The sequence below is a fragment of the Phycodurus eques genome, chromosome 4, assembly GCF_024500275.1.
Source record: "Phycodurus eques isolate BA_2022a chromosome 4, UOR_Pequ_1.1, whole genome shotgun sequence".
Classification (NCBI taxonomy): Eukaryota; Metazoa; Chordata; class Actinopteri; order Syngnathiformes; family Syngnathidae; genus Phycodurus; species Phycodurus eques.
Genome location: NC_084528.1, coordinates 13,545,474 through 13,569,939, shown reverse-complemented (window position 1 = coordinate 13,569,939; position 24,466 = coordinate 13,545,474). Strand labels below are relative to the sequence as shown.

The 24,466-nt window shown below is 41.4% G+C and overlaps 1 protein-coding gene across 1 annotated transcript; it reads left to right on the top strand.

Annotated features, from left to right (window-relative positions):
* Positions 1–2,618: 2,618 nt before the first annotated feature.
* eva1ba (eva-1 homolog Ba (C. elegans)) lies at positions 2,619–22,501 on the top strand. The gene is made up of 4 exons (XM_061675605.1): positions 2,619–2,891; positions 17,292–17,449; positions 19,268–19,350; positions 20,105–22,501. Exons 3-4 carry the CDS (start codon positions 19,284–19,286, stop codon positions 20,545–20,547), a joined length of 510 nt encoding a protein of 169 aa, XP_061531589.1. The 5' UTR covers positions 2,619–2,891; positions 17,292–17,449; positions 19,268–19,283; the 3' UTR covers positions 20,548–22,501.
* The last annotated feature ends 1,965 nt before the right edge of the window (positions 22,502–24,466 follow it).

Genomic DNA, 24,466 nt, shown 5'->3' with positions numbered 1-24,466 from the left:
ATCAAATATTGTTTTTACACTATATGCTTGGTGTATCACTGGCAATATTATATTTCCCTCTTTCACTAATTATAAAAATACTGCTGTAATATATTGGAAATATATTTATGACTTGTCCAAGACCAACAAGCAACACATTAAATCTTTAGATTAGATTAAATTTGAGGTTCCTTAAATTACTCTTGAATGCTTGCCCTTCTGGTCATCCGGGAGAATGGAGCTCAGCCTATCCAGAAGTGCTGTGGCAATGCAATCAGCTGTAGTAGTTGGGAGAGGAATGAACGAAAAAAAACTCTCTTGGACAAGATGGGGTTTGTCAATATAGCGGACCACAATCACCTGCTGACACTGAGTGGACATGTCCATTGTTTCATCAGCCTGAATGGCAACAAAATCTGCACTCCTGATTTCTTCAATGGTGTGCTCTCTCAAAACTGACAGCGTGCAGTAAAGGAGTTCATTCTGCACAGTCTTCGATGTTCCCTTAAACAAAGTGGCAGTGTGCAGGTGCTCATGTAGAACTGTTTCCAGTGATGCCACAAAATCCACCAATCTTCTAAAAACACCAGGATTTTCTGAGCCTTCACCTTCATCATGGCTACACAGTGCAAGTTCAAACGCACCACAGAACTTAACACAATGTATTAATTTAGATAGGATGTGCCTGTTTTTGTCAACCTCCTTATTGTGGTTATGCATGTCTAATCTGTAGCCTTCATCACGCTGGCAAGCAATGTTTACTTTCCCCAACATGGCAAGACACAGTGAATTTGCCATGTGGATCCCAGAAGGTTCATGCTTTTTTGCCTTCACGGCAAAGCGTTTTAAATGAGCTGTTCTTGTCCATGCGGAAGTTTAGAGTCTTCAATCAACCTACCATGCATGTTTTTGGGATGTGGAAGGAAACAGGAACATCCAAACTCCACAGAGGCGGGGCCGGGATTTGAACCCCGGTCCTCAGAACTGTGAAGCAGATGTGCTGACCAGTTGTACTGTGCCTCCACATATACATATAATTTATAATATTTTTATTTTAATGTTCAGTTTTGATTTGAAGTTTTTTTTTTCTTATTCAAGGAAGGAACTCAGCTGACCAGTAGGGCGGCGCCCCAAGCACCCTTATTGACCAGCGGCCACTGCTCGCTCACTAGCTTACAAGAAGCCCGTATTGAAATCACTGAAAACATCCTTTCTATTAAAGAAACTCTTCTTGATGGCATATTGTCCAGGTGGCACCCATTATCCCTGTTCGCAAAGAAGACATTGTTCCATTTTTTTTTCTTCGAGTCTTTGTTCTGTATTAAGGCCACTGCTGCGGAATGGGGGCAAAAGTCAAGATCGCAGTTTTCCTTAGGAGGTAGTATCAGAGCCATAACAGAGGCAGGACACCAACTCTGTGTAAAAGAATTCTGCAATGTTGGGACTGGTAAAATATAACATCCAACCTGCCCTTCTACCACCTTTTTGCGTCAGAAGCAATTGTCACCGACGAACCGACAACTATGTCACCCCTGTTGTTGCAGATGTTGTTGTCTGATTGTGGGATGACATGTCACTGTGTGAAAGTGCCAACGGTTGCAGCAATACTTCGCTTCGCTGGGTACTGTGTAAAAGGCACAGGCAGATAAATTTAAGATCTGATGTTTCTGCTTTCGTGCTGCAATTTTCCACTGTTGTCGAACAGTGATGGATACAGAACATACAGAACATACAGTGTGGTGTATGACCAAAACCAATATCATCAAACATTACTGAGCGGCATTATCCGTGTGCACCCCTGCGCTGACGCCGACTCCGGGGCCAGGCCAAGCAGGGGAGTTTCATTCGATTCTGGCGGGGTAACAAATGTGCTCCAAAGCTGCCAGGCATCCATGTTTCCTCTGTAGCAACCCTAGGGAGAATGTGACAAATGTGAGGGACTCCATCAGAACCTGACGGGCCGGGAGGGAACGTATTGGCATCTGTGGTAAACCGTGAGCTGAAACATTGAGCCCACGAAACTCAGCAGCCCCGTCATCCCACAGCCCATTGCGGATACCATGATACACGACGAGAAAACTAAACAAGATTTGAATAGGGAGGGGAAAAAATGGCCAAAATCCCATGGCTCATTCACGTTTCGGGCAAAAAGGACTGCCGTGGCTGCCGAGAACATAAGTGTAAACATAACATTAAGCAAGACCGCGAACACCATGATTCTAAAGACATGGGTTTTTCTCCTAGCACCTGGATTCTAAAATCATCAGCCAGCATCCATTCGCTAGTTCCCTGCGGCCTGCATTTCTGCTTCATTTTCTCCAATATCCTAACTGTACAGCCATTGACCGGCTTTTCAGTCACTGTTCAATCATTGGGCCATCTACTTCTCAACATCACTGATTGGCCACTCACTGTATGGTACTCATTACACGCTTGTGCTTATTTGCTGCTAAAACACACAAAATATCCTGTATTTGATACCTCCATCAAACTATGCTCACACAGCACCCCCTCCCTGACTTGCTTGACCATTTTAGGCTGTTCCTTTTTTTTTTTTTTTTCATGCTTGAGCAGTGTGTGCTTGTGTGTGGACGTGTGTGTGTGTGTGTGTGGGGGGGGGGGGGGGTAGTAGTACGACAGCTTTTCCTGCTCTGACTGGACTGGAGTCTGGAGAGAGAAGTAGAGAGAACTCTTGTTAATCAGCCTCCAACTTGGAGAGGAAGTTACCACCTCTTCCCAGACTCCACACACACACACACACACACACACACACTTAAGGAATTTAACCACAGCGGCAAAGCAAGCCGGGAAACAGTCAGGGCTGCTTGTTTGTGATGTTTTCCCCAAAGTTCTTGGAGGGAATGATGTGTTTGTGTGTTCCTGAAGCTCTCTGGAGCCTTTGACTGGGACTGGTGAGTACTATTCCGACTTCATGCACATTCACGTAAGAATTAATAATAGTGCACTTGGTTTGAGTATAAGTTTGGAAATGTGGTTGCCCCTTGTGTAGATTTCTTCCAGCATGAACCACGTTCCTTACTTAAATGTACTTTTGTTAACCATTTGCTTAGATAACTAACAAAAGGTGCTTTCATATTCAGTCCAATCCTGCCTCACCTCTGTTTCACGTTTCCTTTTTTTGTTTTGTTTTGCTGAGCGTGCAGGCCCGACATGACCGCAGTCTGGTCACCGCTAAGTTTATATTGTGACCATGCGTGGTGTGGGGCGGAGAGCTGATGCAGCATTTATGTTTTGCGCCTGGGTACGGCTTTTCCTGTGCAGCTGCACGCTGTTGGCGAAACTCGCCGTGGTGAATGATGGCTTGTCACTTGTAACACAAACAAAGCCGACACCTCGCCGCACCAGGGCCGCGAGATCTGAGTCATACACAGCACTCGAGGTTAACTGCGGTTCTGTTTTTAACATACAAGTGTCTATCCATTATTGGGACATTTGCGTTAAGAACTACATCAATGCAATTTTAAAGCCTGTATTTGTCATGCAGGAGGGGACATTTGAGTTCCATGGCAGCAAAACAATGTAAAAACAAATAAATAAAAATTTAAAAATCTACAAAAATCGTGTGTTACTAGCAACAGTGTATGTGGCAACAGTACTAGTGAATGTGAGCAGCAGCAGCAAGAATGGTTGGCAGCATTGTATCTAGCAAAACAAAGCTATATACAGTACACCAATAAATAGTCTGCATATAAGCAGTTGAGAATGACAAGTTTTCAGTAAATAACAATATGCACAGATGTGAATGTGACCAAAAGCAGCAATAATAGTCAGCAGCATTGTCTGTAGTGTATCAAATCGTATACTGTATATATAAGCAGTTGAGAATGAAATTGACACACTGTAACCAACTATACATGCTATACACTACATGAATACAAGCAGATGTGAATGTGACCGAAAGCAGTGACAATACTCAGTGGCATTGTATGCGACAATTAGGGACGTGCTGATCCAATTTTTTCACTTCTGATCCGATACCGATATTGCAGCGCTGAATTTTGGCTTATACCGATATCGGTCCGATCCGATATCAGCAATAATCAAACATAGTTGACTTATTTTGTAGTATGGAATGTTTGAAAAGGCTTGATGAAGTGATATTGTTCAAAAAGAGAACAATAATTAGCAACAGTAGGTAAGACAAAAACTGACCCATTTATTGCTCACCAATGGGTTGCATAAAGTAACTTTACAAATAAGACTGTACTACAATTTAATAACATTTTAAAAACTATATCAAGAAATCCTGACCAATAACTTCAATAAAACCAATAACAAAAATATATATTGAAATTGCAACACAACCACTGCTTAACTTAAACATAAACATATTCTACATTTGAAGAGATTAAATAAAAATAAATTTTAAAATGATGAAAAATAAACTCAATAAATAATAAATACAAATTATACTTTTAAAGTGAACGTGAAAAAAGTTTTTTTTTAATTTTTTTTTTACTGTGAGTATATGATGGGAACATCATTTTCTTTTTTTCCACATGTGTGGCAATACACTTCTTCAACAGGGCGTTAACTGTTAAAATACAATAAGAACTAACTACACATTACACACTACACTAACTACACATTAGCAACAATGGCCTAATAAATGATCATTAAGACCTTCAGTATTATGTTGTCACTTATATTTTCCTGTAATAAAACAGTAAGTTTCACATATACTGTAGCTATAGAAAGAAAAAGCTACAAAAAGTTGGTTTCTCAGTGCCTTGGTTAAAGTCGCAAGTCTTTTCAAGTCAATGGATTCTAGTCCAAGTGAAGTCACGAGTCATTGTTGTTTCAAGTCCAAGTTGAGTTGCAAGTCTATTAACATATTGTCAATTCGAGTCTAAGGTCATCAAATTCATGACTCGAGTCTGACTCGCGTCCAAGTCATGTAACTCGAGTCCACACCTCTGACAATCGCTGTTGCTACTGTGCATATCTTGGCCTCTGAGGGTCAGTGTGATACACGCAATGAGATACACACTTGCAGGAACAAAGAAAGTAAGAGAAGTCACAATCGACTATTGTTATTATAACTTGTTTTTCACAGAGTTTGAAGAACATATGCCAGAGGGTATTGTTATATTGCCTGTCTATGTGGTTATACAGCGTCTGTGTACCAATATTCATTATTTTGAGAGATAAACGTAAGTGTCGCAAGTTCAATGCTAAATTTTGTTAGATCTTCAATGGTGTTTTTTTATTCATTGTGTGTTAACTTTGAGCTCGCAGTTTTTGTGAACAAAAATGAAAAAAGAAACGAAGGCTGTGATACATTTGAACATTCAATAGGTGTAATTTTTATGTGAGTTTAGTTTTACAGTTAACTTAAAATGGAGCATCAATAAACGACTTTAAGCAAGCAACATTCACTACTCCTTGCTACTATGTTGGCACCTTAGCAACCTGTTGTCATGATCATGTGGGATCTGCATGCTGTCCGGGAGCTGCTGGAAAAAGGTGCTGGAGCGGAGCATCGAATGGCCTGCTTGCGTAAGAGTGGTATAATCTGAGATTTTAGATCCAGTTCGATTGGAGCCGATACTCGTTTTTTTTTTTTTTTGCTGACATTGGACCGATTTCCGATTTCAAAGATCAGATAGGGACACCCCCAGTGACAGCTATAGATGGATGAACAATGCTCTGTATATATGGAAGGAAACGAGCAATAGAAACTATAGGCAGTTGATTGATGCTATGCTATCTATATATACACGACACATCAGAGGTGGGACCAAGTCATTGCTTTGCAAGTCGCCAGTAAGTCTCAAGTCTCTACCCTCGAGTCCCGAGTAGAGTCCCAAGTCTCGAGGCAAGTCCCAAGTTGAGGCAGGCAAGGCCTAAGTCAAGTAGCAAGTCCTAGACTTTGAAACTCAAAATTAAGTTGCAACTCCTGACTTTGAAAATCGAAATGTAGGACTTGCAATTTGACTCAGGAGTTGCCTGTCTCGACTTGGAACTTTACTTGGGACTTGAGGGCAAAGACTTGAGACTGACTTGTGACTTACAAGGCAATGACTTGGCCTGCTACACATGCAGATGTGAATGGGCACAGATGCAATTGTACATGACATGGATCAACAATACTCTTCATGTATGCCGTTGGAAATGAGCAAAACTAAGTATCAGAATTGGATTAATAGATAGCAGTGTTGTATGCAACAACTATACATATGATACATCTACCTGACTTTACATGTATGCAGCTGGGAATGGAATAAGCAAAGCAAGTGGGGGGTTGTGCTGCTCTCAGCGGTCCCCTTTAATTGAGTACACGCTAGCTCCTCCAGTCAATCAGATAACGCTGATAACATAGGATGAGTGCTAATGCGTGTTTAGTTGACACCATCCGAGGCCCCTCAGCAAGAGTTGACTCCTGCGCTACCTCCCTGAGCTATTCAGAATTTACTGACCACCATCATCAAATCCAAAACCCCGCCGACCCATTCATCAGTCTTGTCTTTATCTGTCTCGAGGATGCTTGTTTGCGCTGCTCTCTTTTAGCTGAAGGGTCGTGATCTGATTGGAGATGCTTCCATGGTGCCAATCAGGATGCCGGAAAGTTTTAAGAGTTTCTCAAAGTCGAGACTGGAATGGACGCTGGGACTTGCAAGGCAAGTGACAGGTAGTGACGGGATACTAATGGTTTTTAATTATTTAGCGATGGAATCGTGCTTAAAGTCAGTTAAAGTTATTTTAACCTTGTTTTACCATATTTACCAACCTATCTATTTTTTAGAGTTCGCTTGGCCAATTGTTCACATTTGCAGTATTGGCAAGAGGTATTGACATTAATCTGCTTGCGCTAAAACACAACTGTTACAATGCATAAGTGTACATAACATCGGAAACCTACTAACCCTTTAGTCACTTAGTTCCCAAACTAAAGTTCAAGACCCAAAAAAGGGTCCCGGGCTTGGTTTTATTGGGTTACCCAGTTAAAAAACAAACGAACAAACAAAAACTGTCTAATTAATTGAAATCTTGCCTTGAAGCAGAGATGACATTGATTCAATGTCAACTGATTTGCATGTCAGCTACGGAAAGTTGTGCTAGATTCACTCTATCATTAGCCGTAGCATTAGCTAGCATTATTCTGCTCAATATGTCACTGGCATTAAAACAGGTTCAGAACATTCAAATTCTCCTATCCTGTTGGTAATACGTTAAAAGATTGATCGATCAAAGATCAATTAGTTGATCAATAATTTTTGCCCAATTGCCAATCGTGAAAAGGTAGTCCATTTGGATTGTTTCTAGTGTGTCCAGTGTTTATTTTTAGTTCATCAGTGTATGGTTTGTTATGGCAAAACCCATAAAAATCCCAAAGTCCCATGGGGGATTATCATTTAGAGACTTTAGTGGCAATTTCTGGCTCTCATAAAAACAATCATTTAGAGACTTTAGTGGCAATTTCTGGCTCTCATAAAAACATTTAAAAAAAGATACATTTTGCATTCAAAAGATGGTAATAGTGGAAATGTTTGTCTAAGATGTCTTGCATCTCATTCCTGGATTTTCCAACATCATTTTGTGCCCTCAGCATTTTCCCCTATTAAATTACATTGCTTGACATTCCTGATTGCTGCTTTGACGAGCGTCTTAATGTGTCCCTGCTGTGACAATATGGAGCGCTACAAATTTGTATTTTCCCCAGCTTTTTCTTGCGTCCTTCTGTGCAAAAGGTACAGAGACGCCAGTGGGGAATTGAGTTTGGCCATGCCCTGACAAAAATCTGCCTCAGCCTTTTAGACACAACCCATTAAAGATGGGATATTGCCACATCTGTGTGCACTTTCACACAGCAGTCAGATAATCAGTGACGACTTTGAGGGTCTACAATACTTGTTGAACAGTTGCTTTCAATTTAACAGGACAGGAGTAGCCAGTTTCAGGTACTTTCCTGCCATTTCGGCATAACCTTACACGTATACGCTTGTTCTGAATATGTTGCAGATTTGATACTACCTCTGGAGGTGGAAAATTACCAGGTCAACTTCTCACCCCCTTTCCATGTCAGTGCCTTTCACACAGAACAGTAGACTGGGGGAAAACGGCTTTGGCAGGCAGTCTGGAAGGGACTTATGTGACAATTAGTCTCTTTCACAGAGAGATTCCACAAAAAACTGTTGCATCAAAGCCATAAAGATCCAGCAAATGTCTACCTGGGCACAGAACCCAATGAAGCGGGATATTGCAGCGGCTGTTCGAAAACAAGTACTTTCAACACAGCGAGATGGAACAAAAAAGTGAAAGGTGTTAAAACACCCCCTTTCTGACATTGCGGAATAATCTTTAAAAAAAAAAAAAAAAAAAAAAAGGCGGTCGTCCCGCATCTGTTAGGGTTCAAAAACTACCTCAAAAGGCAAAAACCTGGCAGGTCGGCCTTCCTACAGAAAACCAATATATGGACAAAATGCAGAAACTTATGTGTTTTTACAGCAGTTTAAAAGGAATTACTAATTATTTTTTGTTTACAAGGCATCCTTTTGTACGAAACGTGTCATCCTTAGAACCTTGTGGGCTAAACCTTGAGGAGACGGCATGTGGCAACGCCTTGGGACCGAATCACGGAAAAAGGCAAACACGTGTTGTGTGTCACAGGCTAATGGGCGGTGGTGGCTATGTAATTGATACAGCGTGTTGCGCTGCTGGATGGTGTCCAAGATCGATGAAACGTGTGCGCTCATGGCTTGATGATCTAAAGCCAGCGCTGATTTCAGCAACAGGAGAGGAATATTCATCAGGAATACTCACAACATGTAGAACCTTACAGAACAGTCCTGTCACCAAACATGCATGTACAGTACTTTGGCTTGTCTTCTAGCCTGATAACACCAGGATGAAGATGCTACTCTATAGGCCTGATGTACCAAGATCGCAAATAGCTAGCGATAAATTGCGTGTTCACTTACGCTATCAGATTGCACGCATTGTTGGCAACAGGTGTAAAAGTGGTGGAGACTGTATGGGAGAGTATTAAGTGATGGAATTGGAAGTGTAAGTGAAAGAGGCAAACGAACATATTATTGAGTTCCAGAAAATAAATCTATCGCTCCGATAATTTGGGGGAAGCCAGCAACAGCATCAAAGCGATGTTTTGTTAGATTCAACTCATAGGACTTGAATGTAAAGTATCTGCCCTTTCAGCATAACATTGCATTTAAGTCTCGCATAGGCCAAGACCAATTGTCACAGTGCGATGAAATGACCCAGACACATGGAAATGCAGAGTTGAAAGGATTTTCTCATTGGTGATATGGCATGAGTCCTTCTTGTGACTGGCCCGAAGTCAGCCCTTACATAATTTTCTTGTAGCAGCTCCAAAATTGCATTGCTGAATATACGACAACATGTGGTGATCATTTTTGTGTCTGGAATTTAAAAGAGAGAGCGGAAAAAGGTCAGTTTGCTCCGTCGCCTCTCATTTTGCTTTAGCTTCCTCCTCGGCACAGTCACCACAGTCGTCATTATACACAGCAGTGCCGGTTTGCACCTGCCTTTTTAGACAGAAAATCAAGCCACTGCAATTTGTTTCTGCACACATTGGTGTGCTAAAATATACAAATCCTTGAATGCACAAAATGAACTACGCAGCAATTTTGCCTGTTTAGCAGACGCAGTCCTGGGTGCACCCAGTTAGTCGAGCAATCAAGTTTGTGCCCATTTTTGCACACACAAACCAAATTAGGTAAATCATGCCCTATGTGATTTTACATACAAAAGCATTGCGGCTCTGCTTGGCATCAGGAGCACATCTGGCTGCTGTTAAGCACTTGCCCTAACCCATAGCGCCATCGCATATCTCCATTACCTTCCCATTACCTGCAAGGGCTCACAGAACACGCTCTCCGCGGGACAAGCTCTGCTCTGTGGTTACTTCCCCACCCCCTGACGACGCGAGGACACGCAGGGCATTGATTCAGGACTCTGAAACAAGCTGGCGTCACACTGGCGTCTTCATTTACAAGTCTGTCTTATTGAAAGGTTTTCAAATGCAAGGCTGGCTCGCATGCATGTTTACTCGTTTTTTTCCCTTGAATGCAAAACTGTCGTTCGTTGAGTGTTAAATAATGTGTCACTAAAACACGTTTTTTTTTTTTTTAGATTAAATATCAAACGTTTAGGATTGGAGTGGATCTTGTCAAAGTCTGAGCGCTGAGCAAACAAGTAGGCTTTAAATTCACACCCACTCATCGGGACTTTCGCACAAGTTGTGTTTCGCTTTCTCACCAGATTTTGGACTTTGCAGCTGAGAACACAAACAGAGCTTTCTCTATGAATAGAAACATATCACAAATACTGTACTCATTGTACAGAGTATTGGAGCAAAGGCCAAATATAACCATAGACAAGTACATAATTTTTTTACATCACACCAGGAAAAGCTTCAATCAATCCAAAGTCAAAACATTCATTTCAATGCCAACTGTCGCCATCAGAAAAATTTTATGGTAACATTTTTTTTTTTTTTTTTCCCAGAATTGTCATGTCATTGTCTTTGTCGTAAAGCTTATTAATAGTTAAACACAAAAACAATAAAAGCATAATGCATTAGTTGTGTTGCATGTAGGGATACCCCAAAAAAATTGATTAAGAATTCTGTTCATTATGTAATGTGTCATTGACTGTTCAATTAAACACAACTGGACGCTGGTTGACCTCACATTTGTTTGGATTTGTGAAGCATTTTAGAATTAGAAATCATCCATTCAAAATTTGAGACTTGAAGTAACTGAGGCAAACTTTGGCCCACCACTTGGTTGATTTCTGGTTTGAGCATCATGACGTCAGCTATGGGAAGCTGAACACCATCCACACATACGGGATTCATTGTCAGACTATAGAACATCCCATTATAGTCTAAATAAGATTTCAAAAATAACAATTGATCAACCTTCCAGTCACTGATGGTGTAGTGGTTCACTTGCCTGATTTCCATGCAGGCAGCGTGCCTTCATTTCCCGCTCAGTGATGGTGTGAATATGAGAGTGAATGGTTGTCTGTCTCTATATGTTCCTGTGATTGACTGTTGACCAGTCCAGGGTGTCTGTCTTTCACTCAAAGTCAGCTGGGATAAGCTCCCGCTACATAAACAGGATAAGCGCTATAGAAACTAAATGGATGGATGTTTATTTCCACTCGGGTTGCAAAGAGGTGGAAAATTTCCAGTGAATGTATTTATCGATAACACTATAAAAAGGCTATAAAGCTACAAACGGTCTACCTCTGATAACAGGTGACCACGCGTTTGTGTTGAATGCGAGTCTACTTCTCCCACTCTTCTTCTCTCAACACCCCCTTGTTGAGACTTTTGGTATAATTACCACCAAAGACAAAGCAAAACACAATGTGAATTGTTTTTGATGACACCTGTTTCAAACTTTTGTATGGATACATGACAATGACAATTTAGGTTGGATTACGAATTCAACAACTCTGATTGTGTTTTACTTTAGTGGTTCTGCTGTGTTTGATAACTGATTTATGTGTACATCACATACCCTCCTTATCTCAGTGCGATGGTATGCTTAAGAACATAGTGAATATGCTGTTGTTTTAAAATATTTAGCCAGAGGTCAACTCTCTGTCACTAAATCAAAGCATAGAATTGTTTGAAAGTCCTCCGTGACCTTGGTCTGGTTTGGAGGCGGGGTCGATCACATGCCTGTCCCAGCTCCAACTGTAACAGCCTTGGCCTGGTGGTGGCTGCTTTCTCCAGCAAAGTCCAAAGATTCTCAGAAGTGCTTGTGTTTGGTTGTGGCTTCCATGAGACGTTGCCTTCACCTTGCGGGAACTTCGTGAGTATTTTCACAGGCGTGCAGAATCATGTCTTAAGACCTGGAACATTTGCACTTTTAGATTTAGGACTGGCCACATTGGGCAGCCTAGTGGTTAACGAGGTTTCCGGGTTTGAATCTCGTAAATTCATGTAGACGGCATTGAAGCAGAAACCACAGCAAAATGGAAGACTGCATGCGGACTGACTATTTTAAAATCACGGTAGTAAGAGAAAATGTATGGAAAAAAAGACAAATGACTGGTCACTGCAAGGTGAGATTGTATAACCATAATTGTATTACTTCTAGGCAGCGCTGTGATTTAGTGGTCAACATAGCTGCCTCACAGTTCTGAGGTTCTTGGTTTGAATTTTGGCCTTGTTATTCTTGTGTGAAATTTACATGTTGTCCCAATGCTTGTGTAGGTTTTCTCCAGGTATGCTGACTTCCCCCAACATTCCCAAACCACGCATGGATGGTTAATGGAAGACTAAATTGTCCATTGGTTTGAATGTTAATGCAAACGCTTCTCTGTCTAAATGTGGCCTGTGATTGACTGGAGACCAGTCTCAGGTGAACTCATCCAAAATCAGCTAAGATTAGCTTCAGCTCACCTGTGACTCAAATGAGGAGTGCTATTAAAAAAAAGTGAATGGATGGATAGACGTGTCAAGTTTTAAAACTCTATAAACACTGCAAATAAATGACTTTTCTGTGTCTAGAATTTTCTTGGCGACTGCCACAAAAATCAAAGCAGGAACTTTTTAATGAACAAGGGAAGTTTAGTAGCAGCTTTCACGATATGACACTTAAGATTTGACAAATTAAAGTCTATTGTTAGTCCTCAAACCATAGAAAGTGCTGTTGCGACTGAAGAGAGATTACAGATGCTAAGTACATTGATGCCGTTTTGTGCCATTAAAATGAACAAATACCATGGACTCCTGTGGTATTATTTCATCTGGGCATAGCACATACATCAAGCTTTTTAACTCCTAACATAAATTACAAAAGCATTACAACTTCTTCATTGCCTTACCGCAGTCAGGAAATCATTCGTCTTAGCAGACATTCCAAGTTTAGGAGACTGGACATGATGCCGAAGGAAGTCCTGGAAGATAGGGCCATTGTTGTTTTAGGATGATAACAGAAATTTGGACTGGTCATCTGTATGATCCTTCAGTGCAGACAATCCCCGGACAAAAATAGCATTTCCCGTTTTCCTCAGGAGTAAACACAACATACTGTGTTTAAGTCCAGCAGTTTCTTTTTTTTAAATAATTTTTTTTTTTTTATCTGAGTTGAACTCAGATAAAATGTAAAGCTACGGATTTTATTTAGGCTGTCAACACTGGCTTAAATGACCATTAGTAAAAACAGGAAAGGGATGCGTGAGTGTTTAACCTCAGGATATGAAGCCCGAAAAGACAAAAGCATAAGCCAGTGGGGACCAAAAATAGAAGCAGATATTAATGGCATGTGAGCCACGAGCAAACACCAAGAATAATTGGAAAATCTCATGATGACTGTCTCATATCCTCTGTTCCGGTCTGCAAATGAAAACACGAAACGTCTGGGAAACGATGCTATTAAAGCAGAAATATTAGACCCTTTTAAATCTGCCTATAGAAGTCACCATTTTCCAACTTTTTCAGTTCTTCTGTCCATATAGCACTGACACGGACTGGGTGGCCAAGTCCATCCATCTATCCTTTTTATATACGCCACTTGTCCTCATTAGAGTGAAGCCCATCCCAGCTGACTTTGGCGCAAGAGGTGGGGTTGGTCGCCAGTCAATCAGAGCGCATACTGTGTCAACAAACAAACCAACGGACAATTTAGTTTCTAATTTAGTCTTGAATGCACACCGTGCTGCCCATTAATAATCCGATAATGGTTATACAAACTCATCCTTCAATGACTGGTCATTTGTCCTTTTTCTGGACATTTTCTCTCACCACCATGGTATTGAACTCATCAACATGCATTTTTCCACTTCGCTGCAGTTCAGCTGTCCCTTATTACTGAGATTTGAATCCTGAAACTCAGGGATGTGAGTCAGACGTGCTCACTAGAACACTGAGCTGCCTAACAGCAATACAATTGTGGTAATCTGATACCTGTTACAATCTCACTTTGCAGTGACCAGTCATTCGTCTGTTCTCTGGACATTTTCTGCCACCACTGCGATTCCAAAATGATCAGTCAGGATGCATTTTTCCACTTCACTGTGTCTTGCATTTCTGCTTCAGTCCCACCTTTGAAGAAGAGGAGAATAGGGAGTACCTTCAAACTCCATCCAGGAAGGCTGGAGCTGAGATTAAAATACTAAACTGCAGGGAGCTGCATTTAACCTGGCAATTTTATGCCTTTGGAGGTTAATATCAGAGTCTGTGTGTAAGGATAACCCACCTTTGCTGGGTTCTGTGCAAAAGGCTGTGACAGCAATTTTTGCGGGATCTCTGCATGAAAGAGGCCACTGTGTAAGGTTTTCCCACAGTACCATAGTACCATAGCCTGTTTTTTTTGTTTGTTTTTTTGGGGTTTTTTTGCACAGCAGCTTTGCAGTACTCAGCACTGCGCAACAATGCAGGCTATAGAGTGTGCGCTAAAGGCTTTACTGCTCTGATAACGACGCCATTGTTGTAAAAACAGCCAGGGTTTTGTAATAGCAAAGCAAACTTGGCACGCACACTTGACTGAAAGTAGAGATTAGGGAGGATCGGGTCTGTTAATAATTTACCTTAGCAGTAAAAACCAAAACACAGCAAAACAACACGCTGGTATAATTAGTAATGAGATGGGCTTCGAGCGGATCCCCTGTGGTCTTTAACCGCCATGGATTCTTGACGGAGCTGAAGTTGTCGGCATTCTAGCGAAGTTGTGCAACTGTTAACTTTGACCTTAAAGACTACCGTAGTCGTTTACTTTATTACCCTTGAGACAACTGGACTGTTCTTGTTTGTTAAAGATGTTTCACCTTTAATCCAAAAGGCTTCTTCAGTTCTAAAATTTTAATTGTGGAGTCTTATTTTAGTTTAGACTCTTTACATTTTAGAACTGAAGAAGCCTTTTCGATTAAAGGTCAAATGTCGTCAACAAACAAGAACAGTCCAGTTGCCTTGACTAATTCACTGCCATTGACGGCTGTTGAATTCAAATATCTATGTTAACATGGAGGACTGGCAGTGAATTAGTTTTAAACCTTTGTGGATTACCATGACCTGGATGACTGACAATTTAGAGACACATGAAACATGTTGACACTAAGCCGTACAGTTTGGTTCAGTTGACCATGGTAAGCTACCTATTGATAAACCTTTACCAGGCATGTGTTTCCACCACAAGAATCCAATAGTTTTGTGACAGACCCAAACACGGTTTTGTTTACTATTCCACTTATTGCATTCCATTTTAACCCAGAACTCTGAAGAACAATCAACGGACAGCACAGTACAGGGCATCCTTGGTTTATGTCTGTACCAGTGTTTCAATGTTACGAACAATGCACACTGAACTAGCGCAAGAGTACGTGGCTAGTACAAGCTGACATGCTCACTTACTGCCGTTCCTAGTGTTTTTCATTTGATTGGTTTTATTTCACATAAATAATACTAATAATATTAGCAATTTATATAGCACCTTTTAAGGGACCTAAGGACACTTAAAAATAACTCATGGGGGGATTAAAATATATCTTAAGGTCTGGAGACCACAGCGAATTTGTGAATTTAGCCAACAAATCTTTATTGAGATGCAAAGTCACTGGAATGTTTGTCATTTTCTGTCATTTTTCCGTACTACTGGGTGGGTGGAAATCGTGACCATCCTGTCAAGTCAGGTGCTCTATTTTGTCCATAGGATCCACCGGGAGTCAGAAGATAAAAAATGTTCCCCTTAAAAAGCATCCAAGCTCTAATAACTCACTCCTGTTATCGTTATTAAGGTCATTGGTTTTACAGTTTTAGGGTTTCTGCCACGGCCAAGTTTAACAGCCTGTCATTGGAATATTTCGAGTACCATTGGGCCAAACGTGACGAGTTGTTAAAAGACTTCACTCTTGAGGAATGGTTTCTCTTTGGTCGAACCTCCATCAAGGAAAGGATCGCAATGTGTTTTAAACCCTGTCATTCTCTTCAAATCCTAAATTTAAAGAGAATGACAAAACTATAATTGGAACTTTAGTGGAAGGCGGCACGGTGGACGACTGGTTAGAGCGTTGCCCCACAGCTCTGTGGACCGGGGTTCAATCCCTGTGTGGAGTTTGCATGTTCTCCCCGTGCCTGTGTGGGTTTTCTCCGGGCACTCCGGTTTCCTCCCACATCCCAAAAACAAGCATCATAGGTTAATTGACAACTCTAAATTGCCAGTAGGTGTGAATGTGAGTGTGAATGGTTGTTTGTATGTGCCCTGCGATTGGTTGGCAACCAGTTCAGGGTGTAGCCCGCCCCCTGCTTGATGATAGCTGGGATAGGCTCCAGCACGCCCGCGACCTTAGTGAGGAGAAGCGGCTCAGAAAGTGGATGGATGGATGAAACTTTAGTGAACCTCAGTCATGAACTGTTCTTCAGACCAAATGTGCTCGATCGCTCTCACCAGGGCTTCTGTGATCCCTAAAATATAGATCTTTAAAAACTTTAAAACTATTGTAAAAAGGTCATTAAGCTTAAGAATGTAGGTCTTTCTTCTGAAAAACCTTTTAAAGAGCTAACTTTTTTTTAAATTTCTTAGAAGCATACATATATGAACAAAATACTCAGTACCTTTCCATAAGAAAGAAAAAACTCGCAATGATCCCTGAAAAACTTAAAATTGACCAAATAATTGGCAAGGAAAAAATAGCTAGAGAAAATCAGGCATTGCTTCATTTTGGGGGTTTAGCGTAGGGCTCTTTCCAATACTCTGATGTGTTATTCTAACCCATTCTTGGGTATTATTAGCTGGGTGTTTCAGGTGTTGATCCTTGTTGGAGAACCTGTGACCAACCCTCCTTACACTGGGTGCCCATTTCATGATATGGCTAAGCAGCCCCAGAATACCAAACCTCCTCCATGTTTCACGCTTCCTGACACTGGGCGGCACATTTCACCACAGAACGTGTTGAAAGTCTTGAGTTTTTCATTATACCCTGTAAGGATTCAAAACAGCCTGTGAAGATGTAGCGAAGCACATCACTGACTTCCTTTTTGTTTCAGAGTTGGTGTTTTTTCTTTGGAGGTCAGACTGTGGCCTCTGACTTTTAACCTAAAAATGCCTTTCCATTGATTCGAAAAGTCCTCATGAGGCCAGCAAGCAGAGATTAGACTATCTCAAATTTGAGAGAACAAGGCATAAACAGACAACTTTTTTGGAGTCACTCTGAAACAAAACCGCTCACTCTGGTCTCGTGGTGGACCGTGAACACTTCAGTCTGCCTACCATTGTTTGCACTGCAGATGCGTCAGTGACTCTGGACCTAATGCGACTTGACGTGTGTGTGTGTGTGTGTGTTTGCTCTTGTCTCAGGGTGGCCAAATGAACTGTTTAGCCTGAAGACCAAAGATCACAAGCTCGCTCCAGCGGTGAGACACAAAAGAAGGGTTAGCAATTCTTTTCTCATCACCGAGTCCTCTCCTAACACGATGGGCTACATCTGAAGAGCGGCTTCATTATTTGATTTTGTGGTAAGTACTTGATCTGTGTTCTGTTTACCTCTGTGCCTCACGAACCACATGGCTTATGGTCTCCATGTGTGGATTTTTGATGCTTGGATATTCCCCGAAAAAAAAAAAAGAGTCAAATAAGGCACACATCACATTTTGCATTGACATCACTGTAGAGAACCATCGCTGAGATCATGAGCGGGTGAAATTTGGAGGTAAAGGCAGATATAAACATGTGGTTAGTGCAATTTAAAGCCATCCATGTTACATATGTAAGGCCCACTGACATGTGGTTGGACTTACACAGGTTAGAACAGGAGGCCATGTGTGGTGCGTCATTATTTGTGTTGTTTTTTCCACCGCTGGCCACAAGTTGGTGCTAACATGAGTTGGGAGTATTGTGGGTACCTTCCTTTGGTTTACAATAGTTTTATGTTTCCATCATAATGTCATAAGGCTGAGGATTTCTCTTTTTCGCATGTCTGTGCCATTTATACAGAATAGCGACATGGGAAAAAAAGCAAGAAAAAGTCCAGCTTTTGTTGTCTTCTATCCCCTATTCCAGTCTGCAAATGAAACACTACAAAAGCCACACATGACCAGACATTGTAAAATGTTTTAGTCCCAGACCAACTACTCATGAAAACAGCAGAGCATTTCCAGCTTTAGTAGGCAGGATGAAAGTAGCTTGAGCTGTAACAGAGTAGAACAGCGCCTATGTGAATCCAGGAAAAAGGCAGAATGTTCCCTGTTTTAATACTCAGTGTGAAAATAACTACAGCGGTAATAGATGGTGGACACTGCTCTTTGTAAGAATATTGAATAATACCAGAACTGTGGTGTGAAGTTGTGTTGAAAGTAATTGTCTCTGTCTGACAACCTTTTTCTACTGTACATCACACCAGACTGTCCTCTGTTATACCACTGTTATGACCTCTGAAGCCGTCAAATTTGCAGGTTGGCTTCAACAGTCGGTGCTGTTTAGACAAAACAGCGACCCAGAAAAAGGCATAAAATCTGCGGCTTTCATAGGCAGCACGAAGCAGGACAGCGTTTGTGTATAAGGGTATTTATTGTACAACGCCAGACCATGGGTATGAAGTTTAACGCCTGACATTTACTTCTACCGCCCTGTTGTGTTGGATGTAATTGTCACTGATGTAAATGCACTGGCCTCCTGTGTTACACTTCGAACACTACCACTGAAGTATTTAGATATACGGGTCGAATATGGAGGTCAGTGCTGTTCAGACATCCAACAACCTGGAAAAAGACACAAAAGGAGCTACTAGGAGACAACAAAATCGAAAATATTGGAATACTGTAAAATCTTCGGCTAAACTTTGAGGGCTTCACATTTCATTGAGAAAATCACAACTGTATGGGCATCCACGGTTTACTACTGAGTTCCTTTCTTATGCCGGCGACATAACCTGAATTTTTACGTACGTGGGAGGCGGACGTCTATCACTAACCTATGCTAATGCAGTAGCTACTGTAAGTCAGAATTACTGTTAAAAAAAATATGAAAAATATTTCTAGGCCATAAGTAATAATCAATAATCACCACTCGCAAAACTGACCCTTAACCTGTGCTTGAGGGGTGTGTCATGCTTAAGAGGGTAAGGCGCCGCGCCATGTGCATAACTATGCCAAAAAGAGCGCACAGAGGAGCTTTTGTTTGACCCTCGCATGCGTCATCCTGCCCACCCGCAGGCATACGAAGCTCCGCTGTGCTCTGTGGGTATGATATGGAATGCTTTCTGTCGACTGTCGTCTTGCTGTGCCGTTAAAAGTCAGACTCAATTTGTGCATGTCCCTGTGATTTATCTGTTCCAGCTTTGAAGAAGCCACCATGGATGTCAAAAAGAAGGAAATGGATCTCCTGAGCAACAGCATAGCTGCTTACGCGCACATCAAAGGTATGTCGCATTCTCACTTATCCTTAACTTATCCATCCATTTTCTATTCCGGTTATCTTCCTGACAGTCACAGGTGAGCTGGAGCCTAAACCGGCTGATTTTGGGCAAGAGGCGGGGTTAATCCTGGACTGGTCACGAGCCAATCGCAGAGCACACATAGACAAATAAGCATTCACACTCACATTCACACCGATGGACAAATTTTGAGTCTTCATGAAGCTAACATGCTAATATTAAAGCTAAGCTTAGCTTAACATTAAGCTAAGCTAATATTTTTCGCCAAAGTGGCTCGAATATCAAAATCTACAATTTCCATCCATCCATCCATTTTCTGAGCCGCTTCTCCTCACTAGGGTCGCGGGCGTGCTGGAGCCTATCCCAGCTGTCATCGGCCAGGAGGCGGGGTACACCCTGAACTGGTGGCCAGCCAATCGCAGGGCACATAAAAAAAAAAATATATATATATATATATATTTTCGCACTCACATTCTCACCGACAGGTAATTTAGACTTGTCAATTAACCTACCATGCATGTTTTTGGGAAGTGGGAGGAAACCGGAATGCCCGGAGAAAACCCACGCAGGCACGGGGAGAACATGCAAACTCCACACAGGCAGGGCCGGGGATTGAACCCCAGTACTCAGAACTGTGAGGCAGACGCTCTAACCAGTCATCCACCATGCCGCCTGAAATCTGCAACTTTCCGTTGAAATGTTTATTTTTGACTATTTTCCATTGTCCATGTTCCCCCAGCTAACCCGGAGAGCTTCGGCCTGTACTTTGTGCTGGGTGTGTGCTTCGGCCTCGTTCTGACACTTTGTTTGCTGGTTATCCGCATCTCCTGCAAGCCGCGCACCCGCACCACCACCACCGGGGCCGCCTCATCCACGCCAGAGAAAAAAACACCACGGGACGACGAAGATGCGGAGAGCGATGACGAGGAAGAGGACGACGAAAGGGACGACGTGGAAGCGCCCGCCCTTCTGCTCGCCACCACAGTCACCACAGAGATCCCCGTGGGGAATGAGAGCAACCACTCGGACGGGACGCTGAATGTGTTCACGTCGGCTGAGGAGCTGGAGAGGGCGCAGCGGATGGAGGAGCGGGAACGTATCATACGGGAGATCTGGAGGAACGGACAGCCGGACATCCTGGGATCAGGAACAGGGACCATCGGAAGAGTGCATTACTACTAATAACAGACACCAGGCCCCGAAGACTGGAAGGCTTGTGGTGCAAAGTTACAATACCAAGAAGTGTCTTGTTACAGACTATTGGATGCATATTGACAAAACAATCAGTATGAATGGAGCTGATGACACTTGAAGTATGGCACTTAACGACATGAAGTGTGCACACAGTTATACACTACTCACACAAAGTTAGAGATAAAGGACTTGCTTTTTTTAATATTGTGATTTATCCTTTGTACCCCTGCAATTTTTTAAGCAATCTTTTTTTATGGGTTTTTACGGTAGCAATGTGACAAGATTTCACAAAAATGACAGTGTGTCAAAAATCTTTTTAGAGTTTTTTTTGTGTTGGGAAAAAAAATTGCCTTTTTGGGGAATGTTTTTGTGTGATATCGCCTAGATTTTCAGAATATAACGAAGGATAGGTTCCCCCTAAAAATTCAGCAAATAAGTGTATTTCAGAATGTGGAAATGCCAACATGCATGGGTTTACTGTACTTGTTCCCACAGGACAGGACACTGAATGTACTTTGCAGCTGTTTAAAGCCAAAATTTCACCCCAAAACTGAATATCCCTAACTTTTTGTGAGTAGTGCACATGCAGTGGTGGGTAAGACAGACTTTCATTATGTATGCAATGAAGGTTCTACAGTGTTCATGGTGAACACCCACACGAGGGCCCATAGAGGAAATTACATTGTTTGAACACAAACATATCACTTAATCTAGGGGGGTAGATAATGTTACAATTAAATTAAGGGTAAAATGAGAAGGAAATTAAAGCATTCAGGGAAAATAATTTGCAGATGTTGCCTTTGGGTTAAAAGAATTTATTCAAACAAAATCGCCTGAGTTTCATTTCCAATAATTTTCAATGTGCTGTATGTACCTATTTTCTTTTTAATAGAAATGCGACTTTATAATAAATTTTTAAAAAAAAGTGGAAACAACAACACAAAACTTAACCCTTGTGTGAGGAAAATGTTTTTATAAGGCTACTAAACGGAAGTGGCATAATGTGGTGGGATAACAGAGCATTAAAGTAATTTCCTTCAGAATGGAGGCCAGGAAAGTATAATGGTGCCACATGCACACTTCATTTATTAAGTGCCTCCATTATTTTTTATTTTGTAGCACAATCACTATCTACAGTTATGTATACATGTACTGTACTGCAATGCTGGGAAGCCAGCATTGCAGCGGCCTTGACCAATCATGGTTTTGTTCTCTTTTAACAGCACTTTGCTACATTTTCAGTCTTTTAAAGTCAATTCATTTGCATTCATTGGCTTTCATTTTTTCTTCATGCAAATTGATAGTGTAGTTATAACACAAAACTTGTTACTTTGGTTTCATTTAAACTTAAATATGTACGTTAGTCACATAAACGTTTATTAAAACTCAACAGCCAATAGGAAGCCATTATACTGCAGCACACAAATCTCTCATTGACTTGGCACTTAGCTACTTTTTCTGTCTTGTAAGGTTACGTAATCTCCATTCATTGGCTTTTATAAGTATGCGACTTGTTAGTGCAGATATAACATAAATGCTTTCTTAATTTCATTTCGCTTAAACTTACATATGTTCGTTTTGTAAATTCGACATGGCAGCACCCTCAGCAACAATGGCGGAATTGGATGACGTCTCAGAAGAAGTGAACTCTCAATACTTTCTTCGGTCTTGTCAAGTCACTTAATGCCCAGTCATTGCTATTTTTATTATTATTATGCAACTTGATGGTAGCTCTAGAAGCGGAAATGTAACTCATTGTGACAAAGGTTCTGGCCGCAACCTGAGCAAAACAATGACATACTGTATTACAAGGCTTTAGTAGTTCCAGCAATACTGATTAAAAACATCACAACATGAATATATAGCTTTGCAAAGCCAGTGTCTGTCGGGTGTCTACTAACAGTGAGTGGTTTTACTTTATTTTAGTTTGATTTAGTTTTATTATGCAGTGTTTAACTTGTCTTTACAATTGTATGACTGTTAAAAGAGACATGCCATTTTTTTTATCCCCCCAATTTAAAACAGTTCCCAGGTTTCATGGTAACATGGTAACATTTCTCAATACTCTTACTCAAAACTCTTCACACATTTGTTTTGTTTTTGTTTATATCTGGGTGTAAATTAGCCTGATATGAGGGGGTAGTCCTGTCTCACTCTTTCACTCCTTTGCCTATTGCTGGGCTAACTGTATGAGTTCTGTTACCATGACGACTGGGTACTACTTGCAAAAGTAAAGACTGTAAAAGTATGGATTGCATTTTAACGTATGGAGCCAACACTTCATCAACAAGCCACCAAATTAATATTGGTCAATTTGTGTAGCAGATTCGTGCATGTGGCGCAAGCAGCGGACACATCACCAAACAGAAATAGACTTCACAACCTCCTCACGTTGAAAACTACGTGGTGGATAACAGAATGCTAATGCTAAGAATTATTTCAATAATTGATTAATCAGTCGATTTTTTTTTCAATTAATCAATGAATCTGGGAAAAAAAAATATTTTCTAATTTCCCTTTATTCAAAAACAGGACATTGTTTCAGATTCATTCATTCATTCATTCATTTTCCATTCCGCTTATCCTCACTAAGGTTGTGGGCGTGCTGGAGCCTATCCATCCCAGCTAACATTGGACAAGAGCCAGGGTACACCCCGGACTGGTCTCCAGCTAATCGCAGTGTTTCAAATTGACAGAGCAGAAAATGCAACATAAATTAAATATGATTGAGTGATGCTTTCATGGAGGACAGAAATCTGATCGTATTTACTGCTAAGAGGCTAAAATTATGTCTTACAAAAATTATGTACAAACAATGTCTCTAAATGAAAATCGATTATCAAAATTGTTGGATTAACTTGATATTCAATTAGTTGTCGAGGCAGAACGGTGTACAACTGGTTAGCACATTTGCCTCTCAGTTCTGAGGACCGGGATTCAAATCCCGGCCCCGCCTGTGTGGAGTTCGCATGTTCTCCCCATGCCTGCGGGGGTTTTCTCCGAGTACTCCGGTTTCCTCCCACATCCCAAAAACATGCCTGGCAGGTTGATTGAAGACTCTAAATTGCCCGTAGGTTTGAATGTGAGTGCGAACGGTTGTTGTTTTTTTGCGATTGGCTTTTTTTCTGCGATTGGCTGGCGACCAGTTCAGGGTGTACCCCGCCTCTCGCCCGATGACAGCTGGGATAGGCTCCAGCACGCCCGCGACCCTAGCGAGGATAAGCGGTACAGAAAATGGATGGATGGAATTAGTTGTCGATTAATCGGTTAATTGTTGCACCTCTACTTCGACCTCTATTCGGCAGGGTCAATATCAACCCCCTCTGCAGAAGAAAAGTGACTAGAGACAGTAAAAGCACGCATTGCATTTTCACTTGTGGAGGCAGCACTTCATCGCCAAGCCACTGAACATTTGTCAATTAATGTAGCGGATCCTTGCGGGTGGTGCATCCAGTGGACACATTGGACAAATTTAACACAATAAGCCGTCAAACATGGACTGTACATGGACTTATGTGTAACACCATTTCCATTCTTTCCTACGGGAAAAATTGATTCTAAATGGACCTTCCACTGTATCAACACTAATGAAACCATATGTGTGGTTCCGTGGTAGCTCATACACACATTTAAATCCCATTTTGGGTCCACAATGCCCCCCAGCGACATACAGTAATGGCCCTGAAGTCGATTCCCATGAAGTCCACATGATAGGCTTTCAGTGACAAACTTGTCTTTGTCCGTTGGGGCGCCTTCTGTTATTATTTCTATTTTCTATCACTCGAGGCTTTTTTTCCCCCCTGAAATCCCCAGCATTCTTCTGCCTTCTCCACGTCACAAGACGACTTATGTTTAATGTGGTGAGAGAGACAGACACCATTCATTTTCTTATCTGCAAACTGTTGAG

Excerpts from the sequence above, each read along its gene's own strand:
- eva1ba (XM_061675605.1), top strand. The coding sequence starts at position 19,284 with ATGGATGTCAAAAAGAAGGAAATGGATCTCCTGAGCAACAGCATAGCT. Across the intron at positions 19,351-20,104 it reads TGCTTACGCGCACATCAAAG|CTAACCCGGAGAGCTTCGGC; the intron begins GTATGTCGCATT and ends ATGTTCCCCCAG.